Genomic DNA, 19412 nt, shown 5'->3' with positions numbered 1-19412 from the left:
ATATCGGCATAGTAGACTTTAGCACATACAGGACTGTGACGAACTTTGCAGATGAGTGTGTCAAATGGAAGCACCTCAAACATATGCCCATGAGGCGCTTGAAAAAACTTAAAAGGGTAAGTATCGGAAGTTCTCTTGAGCAGAGGCGTAAAAAAAAGGGTAGTTTGGGTGTGATTCTGTTCAATGCAACAGTTTTGATTGTCCAATTCGAAAAACTCTTAAATTTTTTCTGATCCTTCCATCCGTTTTTGAGGTTTTACATCACTTGAAGAACTGATGGATATCCGAATCGTCTTCATAGGAGCCAATGGGACAATTATTCTGTTTTTATGAATTAAATGAAACAAGTTTCAAAAACGATTGTGCTATAAAGTTTTCCAAAAGGTGCTAAGGAAGCTATAACATCTGCATATCCTTTAAAGACTATGAGTCAGTCGAAATAGTTTCGATCTTATTCAAATGTTGGATATCTCTTTCTTTGAAATCACAGTTCAGACTTAAGGATGAAGTTTGCTTCCAAATTAAACAGAAGTATTGCCCTTCAGAAACTGATCAGCTTACCAAGGAAGGAAATGAACAGAGAACTGTACCACTTCATTAAAGAGTCAATGAATATAATTAAAAATAATACTGAAAACAATATTTATAATGTTCCCTACTTGTATGTATTAGTCGTGATCATGGATTTTGACAAAAAAAGTTGAAGCCAAATAAAAATCACAGAAACATCTGTGAAGATCTTTCTTTCTATTTTTTTTGTGGGGTGTTCGGGCAACCAGTGAGAGGAAAAGAACTTAGGTAAAATAGAAAGCTGGCAAAGGATATTAGCTAGCTAAACACTTCGCCCGACTGAAACAACCGAGATGAAGGCATTCAGTTTTGTTTATCTGTGTTCTGATTAACTGGGGGATAAGTTCGTTTATCATGTACACTCGCCAACCAGCATTTTCTGATGTTGAAGGAAACTGGTTTTGCTCTCCTTAAAGGAGTTGGCATTTCGAAAGCTCTGTCGAAGATTTCGAGCCTTCTTACGCCCCAGCATCCACAAAAACAGATATTTGTTTGTCAGCATAATGGAGACAGGCTTCTTCACACTGTCCACTGTCATAATTGATTGGAGAGTTTACTTCCCTTTGCAAATATTTTATGCTTTACTCAAAGTTGTTAATGCTGTGTACTTAGCTTCGGTATCATAAAGTTAAGTTTCAAGCGTTGAACAGTCATTTTGGAAAATCATAAGCAAGAGTCCAGAACTGGAAAAGGGATGCATGGTAAAATCGTCTGTATTTTAGTGCTTGCTGTGGGAATTTTCCTCGCAAGCATACACAGCGCAGAATCATACATCTCTGTTACAGATAAGGATGAAGAAAAATTCATACAGAGAAACTTAGGAGAAGGGAAAAGGCTACCGAGTAAGAGATTTGAGGAAATGCGCGAGAAAGAAGCACGAAAATTCAGAAAGAATCAGGTAAAAATAGATATCTTTATTAAAAAGTGAATATTGCCTGGTCAGAGAAATTGATTCGTTTAAAGAATTTGTTTTCTCTTCGGTAGGTTTACGTAGGGCGTTTATTAGAACAAGAAACGAGAAATATGAACTATGACTTTTACCATAATAATTGAATAAAGCCTGTTGAAAATAGCCCATTATAGTTCATAGTAGCTGCAAATATATTTATAAATAAAACGGCTTAAGGCACACGGAAAGGGAATTAATTTTTATGTGGGCTTCAAACGTCTTTCTTAGTCTTTTCACTAGAATTACTGTTCTGGAAAACATTCAAACGGTTATTTTTATCTACTTGTAAACACTTACCTCCATCAAGGTGCAAGGAACTGAAATTCTATGCTGTTTTAGTGAAAAGAATGATAATACTTTAGCATTAAGAATAATACTTACACTTAAATTTGTAACAGTAATTACTAAGATAATAACTACTGCAGTAATTTAGGATTCGTTTGAATCAGACGGGAGGATTGTTATGCATATCCGGCTATAGGTGAGCTATTTATGTGTGAGATATCCTTTTTATCAGAGGTGAGATTGATAAATTCATCGCGGGTAATAGTGCAACATTTTAATGCACCTCTTTGCTATAATCCTTTTAAACAGGGCTTTTTGCTTGATGTCTGAGTTCGTGATTGTTCCCTGAGTCAAACATTTACAAGAAGAGATAGCGACGATGGAAGATATCGCAATCAAGGACTTTGGAACTTTATTGAAATACATCCTTGGTTTATTTTATTGTTTATCAGTTTTTGACGTTATATCCAATGGCTTGAAGAAAAAATTCTTGCTTCAATAAGTCTTGTACATGGTCACTTGAAAATCATGGAATTAAAACAACTCCACGAACTGTGAAATATTGACTTTGTTTAATTATGAAACCCACTGAGCCGGTTATTTATACGAGATCTAACCTATACCACGGTCTTACTCAATCATTGGGCCTGAGACTTTCTTAAAAGAGGGTTGATTGAGTTCATTAACTATCCTTTCACTGTTAGCTTCGGCCATCTTTGCGCTGTTCACTAAAATAAACGTTCAGATAAAAGGTTCAGCAAAAGTAAGGATTGTTTAGGACGCGCTTTTTTTAAACAGCAGCTAAACTTTCTCTAGATAATCAGGCCTTTGAGGCTCTCTGTCTCTTGGCATGAATCTGCATATAGGCCTTATTTCAAGCATGAGACTCGTTTTTTCTTCATGTATGAGTCCTTTCCTTAATTCATAGAAAGCCTTCTGTGGAAATTCGCATCACCTTTTGCAGTTTTTTGTTTCTGCCGTGTCGTTTTTTTAAGTTGTATCTATTTCCACACTTATGTATCAAGGGGAGACTTTTAAAAGCATCTGTGACCTTCTAAATACCAGTGAGCTTGGTGATAGACTCTAAAATCTAACTGGACCCTGCCACATCAAGGATTATAACTTAGTAAACCCATGCCGCCACTACAACGGTCAACTTTAAAACTGAAAACCAGCACATTTTCCGAGAGAACAAGGGAATTTTACAGTTGTTCCCCACGCATGTCTTATAGTCATGTGATTGCAATGGTACGCTTCATTCATGTTTCGCAGCTTAATTGATGTACTCTCACTTGGAAAGTGCCATAATTTTGTTAAAAATATTCTTCCTACCTTAAAATGTATAGAAATGAAACTTTTCCATTTTGGGAAAAATTTGTGAGTCAGACCTATATGCGTTAAATCCAGATGAAAGAATCCCTTTCATATATTTCAAAGGTGGAAAAGGATCAGCTTTAAGTAATATTTATTAACTCAGATATTTGGACACTGCGTAAGTTCAGTGGTATTCTGGAGATCATAGCCACGTTTTACATATCTTAGAACATAACTGCCATGATCGGCGATAGAACATTTTGCAACTCAGGAACACTCTATTCTAGTCACTCTCTTTTCAACTCCTCGGCTGTGCTGTGTAAATAGCCAACTGGTTTGCCCTCTGCCAGTTGGGGTTATCAAGCACTTCATGTTTGTAATATAACATTAACTCTAAAGAGCCCCGTGGGAACGAGCAAATAAAGTATGTATGTAACTATCTATTTATTCAAAATGCGAAGAAGTCGGATCATTCTGGTGTGACCAACTAAAAAGAAACATAGATCTCAAAATTGTCTGCTAGATATGGATGAAGAACGTGCTATATATTTGTTACTCTCCCCCATTTTCATTCCTGTCCACAACTATTATATGTGCGCGTGGTAACTGTGGTATAATTAAGTCGGGAAACGTGAGGAAAAGCACCATTCATTATACATTGAATAAGCTTGGGAGTTAGGTCTGTTGCTCATGACACACATCATATCCTGATCGTGGACAGTCGCAATACAAGATTTAAGTTTCCATTTGGAACTCATCACCGCTCACAAATGTTATGCTGAGTTGAGGTGTGGCGCAATAAGAAACTGTAAACACATCTTTCCATTTAAAAAAACTCTAACTAAAACGGAGAAAAGATCATTTTAATCGAAATATTTCTCGGCGTTGCGGTTCTGATTGCTTAACATCTCTATCGATAACTCAAAGAAACAAATTCTAGTTAAATACGCTTGCGAAATTGAATGGCTCCTTAGAGCTCAGAACAGGTGACCATATGTCAATATTTGGTTAAGTAAAGAGTTAAAGGATGTATCATCAGTTAAAAGAAAATACTAATACTCAAACAATCAAATTGCGGTGTTTTTCATTACATCTTCCTTCGACAGGTTCAGGAGTGTGATTGGCCTTAAGCAAATCTGAAAATTTGTGAACTTGAGAATGGTACTCTCACGTGGGCACGCATGAATTAAATATAGAGTTAACCAATATATCATTGGTAGACTACCGATAACGGAGTCATCTGAAGAGCAAATCAAAACCTCTGATATTACACTTTCCAGGCTGTTTGTTCCATTAAAAATAACATTTCTCCTACATCTAGCATGAGCTTATTATTAAGAGAGTGAGGTCAGACTAATTGCTTTTTCCATTGTGATTCTACTCTCTCAAGCCAAGAAGGATGACTCGAAAGCTTACTGCTTGTGCTATGGGTTTCGTTTTCATATCATCTATAATAGTACAGAATTCAGCTTATTTAACAATCATAGAGAGAGGACTTCGCGCATGTAAAAGCAGTGCTAATTCAAACGAAGATGACAGCAGAGTTCGAAGATGGGGATGGTGGCCCCCTGTAATAACTCAGGTTTGAAAAGTTTCTAGTTACCCTTTCCTTCGACAGTTCCAATGGACTTTAATGTAGCGAGGCTCACACTTCAATTATATGTAAGCGTTCTTTACGGAAGTTTCGAACATCTCTAATTTCGTCATTTTTAGGATTCTAAACCCTACATGGGAAGAAGATGTACATTGCATGATTAATTCTTCACCGACAATTATCCTCGTTTCAAAGAAGTACTGAAATACGACACTCTTAATACCACTAAGCCTGCTTTATTCGTGGACTTATCAATGGCGGATGTAAGGGATGGGCCCGGGGGGCCCGCTCCCCTTCCCCCGCCTTATTTTAGGTGAAAAAAAAAAAATAAAAAAAGAATCGCAGAGGGAAGAAAAGCCGGCGGGGCAAGTGACAAAAAACCAGGTCCCCCCTTAGCTCAAAGTCTGGATCCGCCACTGCTCATGTATGGCAATATGTTGATTTTTCTTATGGTGTTCGTCAAGATTAATCATTTATTAAGGATTTAGTGCAACTTACAAAAATGCACAATAAAAAATCCAAAGTTATCCATTTTGGAATCGATTTTTCCTATTGATAAAGCTTGCCATGCAGGTGCAAATCTGAAATGTTGAATCTTCATAGTCATCTAGGTGATTTGGTCTTTATAGTAAAGTGAATTTAAAATAGTTCCTAAGCTATAATCAAGCTTTAGCGTGTAAGGGAAAAGTTACTCCTATTTCTTTTCTTTTTCCAGTATTGAAGTTAAGCAATGGTTAGAGATTTTGCAATTAGCAATTATTTGACCAGGCTTTTTTCGACAAACTCTCTGACAAGACCAATATTGCTCATTTTCCAAAGATCTTGGACTGTCAGTGACTAAGTTTTACAGTTCTGAGAGAGAGCGGGAACCTTATAGTATGAAGTCTTTCGAACTTCATGACTTATTCCGGCTGTCATTTTTTTTTTTGCCCCATTATGTGTTATCGTGGTATAGCATATTAACCAAGACAATACCCTCTTACTGACTTTCCTACCGAAAAAACTAATAACAGTCACTAACAAAATATGATTTTGTTGCATCCTCTTGCACTTATCCAACTTCTTTCAGCCTGTATTTGTATTGAATCTGACGAACAAATTTTTTTTGTTAAATCTCTTGTAAACATGCATCATTTTGTTTCTGTCTTTCTCTCATCAGCGAGATTGTGACATATACCGAAATATTCTCTGTAATAGTAAAATATTTCAAGGTAATCTTGGGAAGGTTCCCTCAAATCCTACTTCTTCTCCATCTTCACAACCACCTGTTGGCCGTCTTCCGAGAAAGCGTCGTTCAAGTTCCTCGATCAGGAAGGACTTCGAGGCCATCAATATGGTGGAAAACAATTGGGCAGTTCCCCAAAAAGACGACTGAGTGCATAATAAACAGGATTTGACTTAAAATGACGATGTTGACAAATGCTTCCATGAACGCTTAGATATGTTTAGAACGTTTAATGTATTATTCAGTACTTTGACTTGGCTGCCTAACTCTTGCGTTACCTTCAGAATGTGACATGTACACTGATTGCTTTAAAATCTCGACCTAAAAATAAAATAAATAATAAAAGAAACAAACGAAAGAATGGTTTGCCTAACGATTATTCTGGTAGAACTGGGAACGAAAGACCAGGGGAACCGTTTTTTGCAAGGCCCGAATAATTACTCGTCCTGAAAGCTGACTTTTGTTTGTGTTGACATCAGGAGAATATCAATAGTTACCTCTACCGAGAGTCAAGATCGACATATCGTTAGCTCTACAATTATTCCAATGAAGATAACTGGAATTTTGGGGCTATGAATCACCGCACTCCTCCCTAGATCTAGATCAGTTTTATAATATCCTTGCGTGCCCGCAAAACTATTAAGACTCGCGAGTAACGTGTCCCGGGTTGCTCGTGGTGGGCGTAACGCACTATTCACATTGCCCCCTCCACTTGCAATTATCGCTGGAACAAACATATCACGTGCATACATCTTATATGGGAAGTGTAGCTATAGAAACTATATAGGCTCTGACAAGTTCGTAATTAGGGACCTTTAGCAAACGACGACGGCGACAGCAACGAGAACGTGGCAAAACAACAGATCTAATGAACAGAACTATGGCTCAGCACGTGCGTTTTGAAACCGTGTACATTTCTAAGCCGTCTTTCTTAGCCGTCGTGGAGGTCACAAATTACCGAGCAGACAAAATTAGAAGCTCACTAGTTTTAATTAAATATCATATGCATATAGTACGATTGCATTCTGAGTAAGTAACTCTGTCAGCTCTGCGAAGAAAATTCTTCAAAAAATCAGAAAAAGCGAAAAAAAATGAGCTGTATTTGAAGATGTTAGGTTGCTTATTTAAAAAAAAAAAATGTCAAAAAAATTTCATTTTTCTTAAAAGCTGGTAGCGTTATCCGATGTCTAGAAAACAGTCTTGATCAACTCAGCATTAAAGGCGCTGGTCTACAAGACACCTTGCAAGTGCGCTGAGATGGAGGAAAATTATCTGCAGCTGTTCTAATGAGAAAAGCTATAGCTCAGCTTAATGTAGAGAGCAGCGTTGAGTTCCAAATCAGTGGAAACTTAAATAATTTGCCGTCGTGTTTCCTTTCTCAGACCTCACAAATTTTGGTGATTTAACGTTGCTGTTTTGCAGAGGACGACTAAGAAATGTACACAGTTTCAAAACGCACATGCTGAGCTTGCAAGTGCGTCTAGGTGGAAGGAAAATTATTTTCAAAAGGCGAGCTACAGCGTGGCAATGTTTCTGATATTGATGGCAATCCCCTTCACTTTGATGTCAATATTTTTTTCCATCATAGCGCAATCGTTTATATTCTAAATTTTACAACCTTTTTCAAGATCATGATAATAGCGAAATTTATTAAATTTGTTTTCTACGCGTTTTCGTGAAAAAACAGTTACAATTCCATCGAATTAACTCAAAAATTGAAAAGCCTTATTTCCTCATGGATAATTTAAGATTCTGAGTCTAGGAACCAAATACTTTCAGAAGCTTTTGAAAGGATAATGTGTTTCATTACCGGCTCTCAAACAAACAAACATAATTTTTGCGTTGAAAGGGTAGAGACAAGTGAACAGACTTTGTCGGTTCGCGGATGGAACTTCGTCGTTCAATCCCATTAAACCTAAACCAAATTCCCATTTTGACCGAGCACCCGCGCTAAACATTTTAGTTATATTTCTGTAATTACTTAAGTTAAAGCGCGAAAATTTTTCTTCGATGGTAATAATTTCTGACATATTGGTCTTTTTTATGGTAGTCAGTAAAAAACCATTGGTCGCTAATGCGATCCGAGTCTAAACGACGTAGTTATTTGGGGCACCTACATCCGGCGAGAGGAGTACAGCTGTTCCCCGTTATTAGGAAAACACGCTACCCTATATTTATTTATTCGAATTTAATTTTTCTTTTCCTTTCTATGAGCTTTTGCTTGGCTAATTTCCTTGACAGTGTCGGAAATGTGCCGAAAGTCCATTTGGGGGACGTAGAGTACCGATACAATTAGAGACCCTTTAAATCTACTTTTGTATCATCTGCACGTAGCACTTTTAAGTAAAATTGCAATATAGGTAAAATTTGGATCAAATTTGGATCCAAGGCAGATAAAAGCTGTTTGAAAAGATGTCAGTTTGCCACATTATTTGCCGTTCCCTTTCTCTTGTCCGGCAGCAACTACGGCCAGCTTGCTAACTTTCACATTCTTGGTTGTTTTGTAAAAGAACAGTTTAACAGGATTATGTTACTAACATTTTGCTTAAGTAAGAAAAACTTGGCTATAAAATTGTCTCTATTATAAAAATGCAACATACTTCATGGATATAAGATAAAACTTACATTCGCAGTCACTCTTATTGCTTATCGCCTTTCAATGCATTCGCTCCTTCAGAACCATTATAATGTCTGATAAGTTTAACAGAGTGACATGGAGTAAAAAAATCAATTTCACAATTTTTAAGGCGAAATAACCTCAGATACAAAATAGGAGAGGTTTTTTGGTTTTCGTTTTGTTTTGTTCTGTTTTGTTTTGTTTTTTATATTTGGTCCTAAATCTCTCCCAGGATTGTTGCTTGCTTTTCATTTTGAAGCCTCAGGAAAATGAAGTAATTTCGTGCTTGTATCTTGAGAAATGGCAAAAATTGTAGATAATGTCTTCACAACTTGAAATGCAAATATTTAACCTCCCATCCATTAGTTAAAGATCCGATGGGACTCTTTAACAGACGCATTGTTTGTGCCCCGAATCAAGCCAATAAAACGGGCTCGATCTTCTGGTTCAATGAGTGGGATCGATGAACAACCATGTACAGTAGATTGAGCACGATGCTGTTAGTGTTGGGTCTTGTAATCACCTTCCAGTGCCTCGCATATACCGAGGCAGTAACTGCTAAATGGCCGCTTCGTAGACGTAAAAGTGGAAAAAAGAATTTGAGAAACAAGCTGGTATGATTTCTTAAATTAATGACTAGGCAAAAAATTTAAAAAACCTTTCATTTAGAATGTCTATTTATTCAGCCTTTGTCACAAAGAGATTTATTCATCAAGTTGAACTTGAAAAACCCAAAATGTTCAAGACGAAAAAAAAAGGCAGTCAAGACTTACAAAACTTCTATAACAAAAATGATAGCAAGGTAATTTAACGCTTATCATGGAAAATTTAAAACAGAAAATCGGAGCTGAAATTCAAACGATGTACCAAGTGTTGCAAGATACGTATCAAGTATTGCAAGATTAATAATAATTACTTTATTAGAGCCGCAGAGCGTATGAGAAACACTTTTTAATGCTCCAGTTAGGAATAAAAGTCATTCAAACCAAAGCAATGTATTGATTGATATTGGAAAACGTAACAGCACTCGGACAAAAAAAAAAAAAAAAAAGAAAACATTATTTTAACAGCTAGACGGAATGGCTTTTTACAGTCGAAACTGTATGAGGCGGGGAATACAGGTAGACCGCGAAATGTAGATTCCAAATATTAGAGGTATTATAAAAACTGATTAACAAAACTCTATGCCATAAGTGACCACTTAATGTACAGAATCTTGCTCGACAACAGAGAAAAATGGATTTAAAACTACTTCAAAATTTTTTGAGTGGTTCCGCTTTCATCTACCGTCTATACAGGTTGAGAGCACAAAAAAAACCCCGGCTTTTGGGACTCTGGACTTTGACGACCGGCCACTATATGCAGGGTGACCATTAAATACCGTACTGCTTGATGCAGGTTTCTGTACAAGAAACAGAACTGAACTGACGAAATATGGTAGATTTCTATTAAAGTTCTGTAGGGATAATTAGCTGTATTCTTTCAGGTAATTAGGAATTTTAATTGGGTGGTGATAAGCGGTAGGACCATTTTAATTCTTTTCCAATGGATGGAATATAATATTTTTGCTGTAGACTGATAATTATTCCATTTGTTTTTCTTTATTCAAAGGAGGCCAAAGATGAAGAAGCGGGCCGAGCCGGGTTATACATAGGTCGAAGACTTTGTCGTGATCCTGAAGCTTTCGAATATGAGAGTGAGGGCTAGTTCCTCTATACAAGAACACATAGAACTATCATGAACTTCAAATGAAGTTCAGTTGTTTTTGGTAACGCGCCTTTGACTTAAAGTAAACTGCGTTCACAGTTAGATCTGTCAAAAATTGACATTGTGTAAGCAAATAAAATATATGTGCATGTAATTTGGCTCGCACTTTATTTTCAATGAAGTTAACCAATCACTTGCCCTTTGTCGCTTTTTCCTTGTTATATCTGAACATATTTTTTTTTCTTTTGTTTGCAATGGATGAAAGCTTACGATGACTAAAAAGCATATTTTTACTGGAGCTTTACCCAGTCAAAAGAAATAACTATAAAGCAACTATCTAACAGTTTTTTATCAGGGAGAAAGCAAGGAGAAGGGTTTGGGATAAAAAAGAGGAATGCTTCACATGAACTTGAAGTTGAAAGCGTGTTCATTATTACAGTGCTAACGCTAAGACGTATTCCTTCCTTTTTGGTTTAATCCATTAAACATCAATCAAATTCCCCTTCTGACCGAGCACCTGAGCTAACGCGATAAAAGTCGAAACGTCGTAGTTTTTTGGGGCATCTGCATCTGGCAAGTAGAGAGCAGCTCTTCCCGTTATTAGGAAAAGATGCTACCTTACATTTATTCATTTGAACTCAAATTTAGTTTTTTCTTTTCCGTTCTATGGGCTTTAGCGAGGATGTTTTCCTTAACGGTATCGGAAATTGGTTTTCGTTTTGTTTTGTTTTGTTTTTTATATTTGGCCCTAAATCTCTACCAGCATTGTAGCTTGCTTTTCATTACTTCGTGCATGTATCTTGAATACGTTATAGAACAGATGTAAAGCTATTCTCTGCAGTTTGTTTTTCTCACGTTCTTGACAGGAAACGACAGTAAGGAATGGCAAAAACTATGGATGATGTGTTTACAGCTTGAAATGGAAATATTGAACCTCCCCTCCATTAGTTTAAGATCCAACGGGACTCTTGAACAGATATATTGTCTGTGCGCTGCATCAAGCCAATAAAACGGACTCGATCTTCTGGCTCAATGAGTGGGATCGATGAGCAACCATGTACAGTAGATTAAGCACGATACTCTTAGTGTTGGGTCTTGTAATCATCTTCCAGTGCCTCGCATACACCGAGGCAATAACTGCTAATTGGCCGCTTCGTAGACGTAAAAGTGGAAAAAAGAGTTTGAGAAACAAGCTGGTATGATTTTTCAAATTAATGACTAAGCAAAAAAATTAAAAAACCTTTCGTTTAGAATGTCTATTTATTCAGCCTTTTGTCACAAAGAGGTTTATTCTTCAAGTTGAACTTGAACAACCCAAAATGTTCAAGACGAAAAAAAGGCAGTCAAGACCTACAAAACTTCTATAACAAAACTGATAGAAAGGTAATTTAACGTTTATAATGGAAAATATAAAACAGAAAATCGAAGCTGAAATTCAAACGATGTATCGAGTGTTGCAAGATACGTATCAAGTATTGCAAGATTACTAATTAATAATTACTTTATTAGAGCCGCAGAGCGTATGAGAAACACTTTTTAATGCTCCAGCTAGGAATAAAAGTCGTTCAAACCAAAGCAATGTATTGATTGGTATTAAAAAAGGAACAGTACTCGGACTAAGAAAAAAAAAAAAAAGAAAACATTCTGTTAACGGCTAGAAGGAATGGCTTTTTACAGTCGAAACTGTGTGAAGCGGGGAATACAGGTAGACCGCGAAATGCAGCTTCCAAAGATAAGGGGTTTTATAAAAGCTGAATTAAAAAACTCTATGCCATAATCGACCACTTAATGTATAGAATCTTGCTCGACAACAGAGAAAAATTGGATTTAAAATTACTTCAAAGTTTTTTTGGAGTGGTCCCGCTTCATCTACCGTAAATACAGGTTGAGAACAACAACAAAAAAAAAAACCCAGCTGTTGGGACTCAGTAGAGGGTGAATATGACAATATGACCAGTTAATGGAAGTGAAAATGACAATACCAAATATCTGGACTTTGACGACCGACCACGTAATATAGGGTGACCGTTAAATACCGTGCTGCTTAATGCAGGTTTCTGTACAAGGAAATTGAACTGACGAAATATGGTAGATTTCTATTAAAGTTCTGTAGGGATAATTAGCTGTATTCTTTCAGGTAATTAGGAATTTTAATTGGGTGGTGATAAGCGGTAGGACCATTTTGATTTTTTTCCAATGGATGGAATATAATATTTTTGCTGTAAACTGATAATTATTCTATTTGCTTTTCTTTAATTTATTCAAAGGAGGCCAAAGATGAAGAAGCGGGCCGAGCCGGGTTATACATAGGTAAAAGACTTTGTCGTGATCTTGAAGCTTTCGAATGTGAGAGTGAGGGCTAGTTCCTCTATACGAGAACACATAGGACTATCGTGAACTTCAAATGAAGTTCAATTGTTTTTTGGTGACGCGCCTTTGACTTAATGTAAACTGCATTCACAGTTAGATCTGTCAAAAATTGACATTGTGTAAGCAAATAAAATATATGTGCATGTAATTTGGCTCGCACTTTATTTTCAATGTAGTTAACCAATCACTTGCCCTTTGTCGCTTTTTCCTTGTTATATCTGAACATCTTTTTTTTTTCTTTTGTTTGCAATGGATGAAAGCTTACGATGACTAAAAAGCATATTTTTTACTGGAGCGTTACCCAGTCAAAAGAAATAACTATAAAGCAACTATCTAACAGTTTTTTTTATCAGGGAGAAAGCAAGGAGAAGGGTTTGGGATAAAAAAGAGGAATGCTTCACTTGAACTTGAAGTTGAAAGCGTGTTCATTATTACAGTGCTAACGCTAAGACGTATTCCTTCCTTTTTGGTTCAACCCATTAAACTTCAACCAAATTCTCCTTCTGACCGAGCACCTGAGCTAACACGATAAAAGTCGAAACGTCGTAGTTTTTTGGAGCTCCTGTATCCGGCAAGTAGAGTGCAGCTCTTCTCGTTATTAAGAAAAGACGCTACCCTACATTTATTAATTTAACTCAAATCTAGTTTTTTTCTTTTCCGCTCTATGAGCTTTAGCGAGGATGTTTTCCTTGACAGTATCGGAAATTGGTTTTCGTTTTTTTTTTTGTTTTTGTTTTTATATTTGGCCCTAAATCTCTGCCAGCATTGTAGCTTGCTTTTCATTACTTCGTGCATGTATCTTGAGTACGTTATAGAACAGATGTTACGCTATTCTCTGCAATTTGGTTTTCTCACGTTCTCTGACAGCGAACCCCTGTAGTAATGCTCCAGTTAGGAATATAAGTCATTCAAACCAAAGCAATGTTTATATTGATGTTGGAAAAAGTAACAGCACTCGGACAAAAAAAAAAAAGAAAACATTCTTTTAACAGCTAGATGGAATGGCTTTTTACAGTCGAAACTGTATGAAGCGGAAAATACAGGTAGACCGCGAAATGCAGGTTCCAAAGATAAGGGGTTTTATAAAAGCTGATTTACAAAACTTTATGCCATAATTGACCACAGAATCTTGCTCGACAACAGAGAAAAATGGATTTAAAATTACTTCAAAGTTTTTTGGAGTGGTCCCGCTTTCATCTACCATCAATACAGGTTGAGAGCAAAAAAAACCCGTCTGTTGGGACTCAGTAAAGGGTGAATATGACAATATGACCAGTTAATGGAGGTGAAAATGACAATGACTAAGGGGAAACGAAATATCTGGACTATGACGACCGATCACAAAAAACAGGGTGACTGCTAAATACCGTACTGCTTAATGCAGGTTTCTGTACAAGGAACAGAACTGAACTGACGAAATATGGTAGATTTCTATGAAAGTTCTGTATGGATAATTAGCTGTATTCTTTCAGGTAATTAGGAATTTTGATTGGGTGGTGGTAAGTGGTAGGACCATTTTAATTTTTTTTCCAATGGATGGAATATAATATTTTTGCTGTAAACTGATAATTATTCTGTTTGCTTTTCTTTATTCAAAGGAGGCCAAAGATGAAGAAGCGGGCCGAGCCGAGTTATCCATAGGTCGAAGACTTTGTCGTAATCCTGAAGCTTTCGAATGTGAGAGCGAGGGCTAGTTCCTTTATACAAGAACACATAGAACTATCGTGAACTTCAAATGAAGTTCAATTGTTTTCTGGTAACGCGCCTTTGACTTAGAGTAAACTGCACACACAGTGTGATCTGTCGAAAATTGACATCCTGTAAGCAAATAAAATATATGTGCATGTAATTTGGCTCGCACTTAATTTTCAATGTAGTTAACCAATCACTTGCCCTTTGTCGCTTCTTCCTTGTTATATCTGAACATCTTTTTTTTTCCTTTTGTTTCCAATGGATGAAAGCTTACGATGACTAAAAAGCATATTTTTTACTGGAGCGTTACCCAGTCAAAAGAAATAACTTTAAAGCAACCATCTAACAGTTTTTTATCAGGGAGAAAGCAAAGAGAAGGGTTTGGGATAAAAAAGAGGAATGCTTCACATGAACTTGAAGTTGAAAGCGTGTTCATTGTTACAGTGCTAACGCTAAGACGTATTCCTTCCTTTTTGGTTCAACCCATTAAACTTCAACCAAATTCCCCTTCTGACCGAGCACCTGAGCTAACGCGATAAAAGTCGAAACGTCGTAGTTTTTTGGGGCATCTGCATCCGGCAAGTAGAGAGCAGCTCTTCCCGTTATTAAGAAAAGCCGCTACTCTACATTCATTCATTTGAACTCGAATTTAGTTTTTTCTTTTCCGTTCTATGAGCTTTAGCGAGGATGTTTTCCTCGACAGTATCGGAAATTGGTTTTCGTTTTGTTTTGTTTTGTTTTTTATATTTGGCCCTAAATCTCTGCCAGCATTGTAGCTTGCTTTTTATTACTTTGTGCATGTATCGTGAGTACGTTATAGAACAGATGTTAAGCTATTCTCTGCAGTTTGTTTTTCTCACATTCTTGGCAGCAAACGACAGTAAGGAATGGCAAAAACTGTGGATGATGTGTTTACAGCTTGAAATGCAAATATTTAACCTTCCCTTCATTAGTTTAAGATCCAATGGGACTCTTGAATAGATGTTTTGTCTGTGCGCTGCACCAAGCCAATAAAACGGACTCGATCTTCTGGTTTAATAAGTGGGATCGATGAGCAACCATGTACAGTAGATTGAGCACGATACTGTTAGTGTTGGGTCTTGTAATCACCCTCCAGTGCCTCGCATACACCGAGGCAGTAACTGCTAAATGGTATCCTGGGAAAAAAAATGGAAAAAAGAGTTTGGGAAACAAGCTGGTATGATTTCTTAAATTAATGACTAGGCAAAAAATTTAAAAAACCTTTCATTTAGAATGTCTATTTATTCAGCCCTTTGTCACAAAGAGGTTTATTCATCAAGTTGAACTTGAAAAACCCAAAATGTTCAGGACGAAAAAAAGGCAGTCAAGACTTACAAAACTTCTATAACAAAAATGATAGCAAGGTAATTTAACGTTTATAATGAAAAATTTAAAACCGAAAATCGAAGCTGAAATTCAAACGATGTATCGAGTGTTGCAAGATACGTATCAAGTATTGCAAGATTAATAATTAATAATTACTTTATCAGAGCCGCAGAACGTATGAGAAACACTTTTTAATGCTCCAGTTAGGAATAAAAGTCATTCAAACCAAAGCAATGTATTGATTGATATTGGAAAACGTAACAGCACTCGGACAAAAAAAAAGAAAAAAAGAAAACATTATTTTAACAGCTAGACGGAATGGCTTTTTACAGTCGAAACTGTATGAGGCGGGGAATACAGGTAGACCGCGAAATGTAGATTTCAAATATTAGAGGTATTATAAAAACTGATTAACAAAACTCTATGCCATAAGTGACCACTTAATGTACAGAATCTTGCTCGACAACAGAGAAAAATGGATTTAAAACTACTTCAAAATTTTTTGAGTGGTTCCGCTTTCATCTACCGTCTATACAGGTTGAGAGCACAAAAAAACCCCGGCTTTTGGGACTCTGGACTTTGACGACCGGCCACTATATACAGGGTGACCATTAAATACCGTACTGCTTGATGCAGGTTTCTGTACAAGAAACAGAACTGAACTGACGAAATATGGTAGATTTCTATTAAAGTTCTGTAGGGATAATTAGCTGTATTCTTTCAGGTAATTAGGAATTTTAATTGGGTGGTGATAAGCGGTAGGACCATTTTAATTCTTTTCCAATGGATGGAATATAATATTTTTGCTGTAGACTGATAATTATTCCATTTGTTTTTCTTTATTCAAAGGAGGCCAAAGATGAAGAAGCGGGCCGAGCCGGGTTATACATAGGTCGAAGACTTTGTCGTGATCCTGAAGCTTTCGAACGTGAGAGTGAGGGCTAGTTCCTCTATACAAGAACACATAGAACTATCATGAACTTCAAATGAAGTTCAGTTGTTTTTGGTAACGCGCCTTTGACTTAAAGTAAACTGCGTTCACAGTTAGATCTGTCAAAAATTGACATTGTGTAAGCAAATAAAATATATGTGCTTGTAATTTGGCTCGCACTTTATTTTCAATGAAGTTAACCAATCACTTGCCCTTTGTCGCTTTTTCCTTGTTATATCTGAACATCTTTTTATTCTTTTGTTTCCAATGGATGAAAGCTTACGATGACTAAAAAGCATATTTTTACTGGAGCGTTACCCAGTCAAAAGAAATAACTATAAAGCAACTATCTAACAGTTTTTTATCAGGGAGAAAGCAAGGAGAAGGGTTTGGGATAAAAAAGAGGAATGCTTCGCATGAACTTGAAGTTGAAAGCGTGTTCATTATTACAGTGCTAACGCTAAGACGTATTCCTTCCTTTCTGGTTCAATCCATTAAACTTCAATTAAATTCCCCTTCTGACCGAGCACCTGAGCTAACACGATAAAAGTCGAAACGTCGTAGTTTTTTGGGGCATCTGCATCTGGCAAGTAGAGAGCAGCTCTTCCCGTTATTAGGAAAAGATGCTACCTTACATTTATTCATTTGAACTCAAATTTAGTTTTTTCTTTTCCGTTCTATGAGCTTTAGCGAGGATGTTTTCCTTGACAGTATCGGAAATTGGTTTTCGTTTTGTTTTGTTTTTTATATTTGGCCCTAAATCTCTGCCAGCATTGTAGCTTGCTTTTCACTACTTCGTGCATGTATCTTGAATACGTTATAGAACAGATGTTAAGCTATTCTCTGCAGTTTGTTTTTCTCACGTTCTTGACAGGAAACGACAGTAAGGAATGGCAAAAACTATGGATGATGTGTTTACAGCTTGAAATGTAAATATTGAACTTCCCCTCCATTAGTGCAAGATCCAACGGGACTCTTGAACAGATGTATTGTCTGTGCACTGCATCAAGCCAATAAAACGGACTCGATCTTCTGGCTCAATGAGTGGGATCGATGAGCAACCATGTACAGTAGATTAAGCACGATACTCTTAGTGTTGGGTCTTGTAATCATCTTCCAGTGCCTCGCATACACCGAGGCAATAACTGCTAATTGGCCGCTTCGTAGACGTAAAAGTGGAAAAAAGAGTTTGAGAAACAAGCTGGTATGATTTCTTAAATTAATGACTAAGCAAAAAATTTAAAAACCTTTCATTTAGAATGTCTATTTATTCAGCCTTTTGTCACAAAGAGGTTTATTCTTCAAGTTGAACTTGAACAACCCAAAATGTTCAAGACGAAAAAAAGGCAGTCAAGACCTACAAAACTTCTATAACAAAACTGATAGAAAGGTAATTTAACGTTTATAATGGAAAATATAAAACAGAAAATCGAAGCTGAAATTCAAACGATGTATCGAGTGTTGCAAGATACGTATCAAGTATTGCAAGATTACTAATTAATAATTACTTTATTAGAGCCGCAGAGCGTATGAGAAACACTTTTTAATGCTCCAGCTAGGAATAAAAGTCGTTCAAACCAAAGCGATGTATTGATTGGTATTAAAAAAGGAAAAGTACTCGGACTAAAAAAAAAGAAAAAAAGAAAACATTCTTTTAACGGCTAGAAGGAATGGCTTTTTACAGTCGAAACTGTGTGAAGCGGGGAATACAGGTAGACCGCGAAATGCAGCTTCCAAAGATAAGGGGTTTTATAAAAGCTGAATTAAAAAACTCTATGCCATAATCGACCACTTAATGTATAGAATCTTGCTCGACAACAGAGAAAAATTGGATTTAAAATTACTTCAAAGTTTTTTTGGAGTGGTCCCGCTTCATCTACCGTAAATACAGGTTGAGAACAAAAAAAAAACCCAGCTGTTGGGACTCAGTAAAGGGTGAATATGACAATATGACCGGTTAATGGAAGTGAAAATGACAATGATTAAGGGAAAACCAAATATCTAGACTTTGACGACCGACCACGTAATATAGGGTGACCGTTAAATACCGTGCTGCTTAATGCAGGTTTCTGTACAAGGAAATTGAACTGACGAAATATGGTAGATTTCTATTAAAGTTCTGTAGGGATAATTAGCTGTATTCTTTCAGGTAATTAGGAATTTTAATTGGGTGGTGGTAAGCAGTAGGACCATTTTAACTTTTTTCCAATGGATGGAATATAATATTTTTGCTGCAGACTGATAATTATTCTATTTGCTTTTCTTTATTCAAAGGAGGCCAAAGATGAAGAAGCGGGCCGAGCCGGGTTATACATAGGTCGAAGACTTTGTCGTGATCCTGAAGCTTTCGAATGTGAGAGTGAGGGCTAGTTCCTCTATACAAGAACACATAGAATTATCGTGAACTTCAAATGAAGTTCAATTGTTTTTTGGTAACGCGCCTTTGACTTAAAGTAAACTGCATTCACAGTTAGATCTGTCAAAAATTGACATTGTGTAAGCAAATAAAATATATGTGCATGTAATTTGGCTCGCACTTAATTTTCAATGTAGTTAACCAATCACTTGCCCTTTGTCGCTTTTTCCTTGTTATATCTGAACATCTTTTTTTTTTCTTTTGTTTCCAATGGATGAAAGCTTACGATGACTAAAAAGCATATTTTTTACTGGAGCGTTACCCAGTCAAAAGAAATAACTTTAAAGCAATCATCTAACTGTTTTTTATCAGGGAGAAAGCAAGGAGAATGGTTTGGGATAAAAAAGAGGAATGCTTCACATGAACTTGAAGTTGAAAGCGTGTTCATTATTACA

At 36.5% G+C, this 19412-nt stretch overlaps 1 protein-coding gene and 6 long non-coding RNA genes across 7 annotated transcripts; all 7 read left to right on the top strand.

The window, feature by feature from the left end:
* Nucleotides 1-1194: 1194 nt before the first annotated feature.
* Nucleotides 1195-2364, top strand: LOC113678436 (uncharacterized). The gene is made up of 2 exons (XR_003446886.2): nucleotides 1195-1468; nucleotides 2114-2364. It is a non-coding gene; the product is annotated as an uncharacterized LOC113678436 (long non-coding RNA).
* A 2003-nt stretch (nucleotides 2365-4367) lies between these two features.
* Nucleotides 4368-6298, top strand: LOC113678460 (uncharacterized). Its single transcript, XM_027195344.2, has 2 exons — nucleotides 4368-4700; nucleotides 5872-6298. The coding sequence occupies exons 1-2, from the start codon at nucleotides 4518-4520 to the stop codon at nucleotides 6085-6087; spliced, it is 399 nt and encodes a 132-aa protein (XP_027051145.1). The 5' UTR covers nucleotides 4368-4517; the 3' UTR covers nucleotides 6088-6298.
* A 2709-nt stretch (nucleotides 6299-9007) lies between these two features.
* Nucleotides 9008-10415, top strand: LOC149035261 (uncharacterized). Its single transcript, XR_016182667.1, has 2 exons — nucleotides 9008-9168; nucleotides 10166-10415. It is a non-coding gene; the product is annotated as an uncharacterized LOC149035261 (long non-coding RNA).
* An 807-nt stretch (nucleotides 10416-11222) lies between these two features.
* Nucleotides 11223-12779, top strand: LOC113678352 (uncharacterized). The gene is made up of 2 exons (XR_003446873.2): nucleotides 11223-11457; nucleotides 12529-12779. It is a non-coding gene; the product is annotated as an uncharacterized LOC113678352 (long non-coding RNA).
* A 208-nt stretch (nucleotides 12780-12987) lies between these two features.
* On the top strand, nucleotides 12988-14478 carry LOC149035260 (uncharacterized). Its single transcript, XR_016182666.1, has 2 exons — nucleotides 12988-13674; nucleotides 14230-14478. It is a non-coding gene; the product is annotated as an uncharacterized LOC149035260 (long non-coding RNA).
* A 680-nt stretch (nucleotides 14479-15158) lies between these two features.
* Nucleotides 15159-16769, top strand: LOC113678485 (uncharacterized). The gene is made up of 2 exons (XR_003446893.2): nucleotides 15159-15521; nucleotides 16520-16769. It is a non-coding gene; the product is annotated as an uncharacterized LOC113678485 (long non-coding RNA).
* Nucleotides 16770-17560: 791 nt separating this feature from the next.
* LOC149035259 (uncharacterized) lies at nucleotides 17561-19126 on the top strand. Its single transcript, XR_016182665.1, has 2 exons — nucleotides 17561-17805; nucleotides 18876-19126. It is a non-coding gene; the product is annotated as an uncharacterized LOC149035259 (long non-coding RNA).
* Nucleotides 19127-19412: the final 286 nt, after the last annotated feature.

This window comes from Pocillopora damicornis, chromosome 13, assembly GCF_964200805.1.
Source record: "Pocillopora damicornis chromosome 13, jaPocDami1.2, whole genome shotgun sequence".
Lineage (NCBI taxonomy): Eukaryota > Metazoa > Cnidaria > Anthozoa > Scleractinia > Pocilloporidae > Pocillopora > Pocillopora damicornis.
The sequence above is the reverse complement of the archived record's forward strand: the minus strand, read 5'-3'. Positions and strand labels throughout refer to the sequence as shown.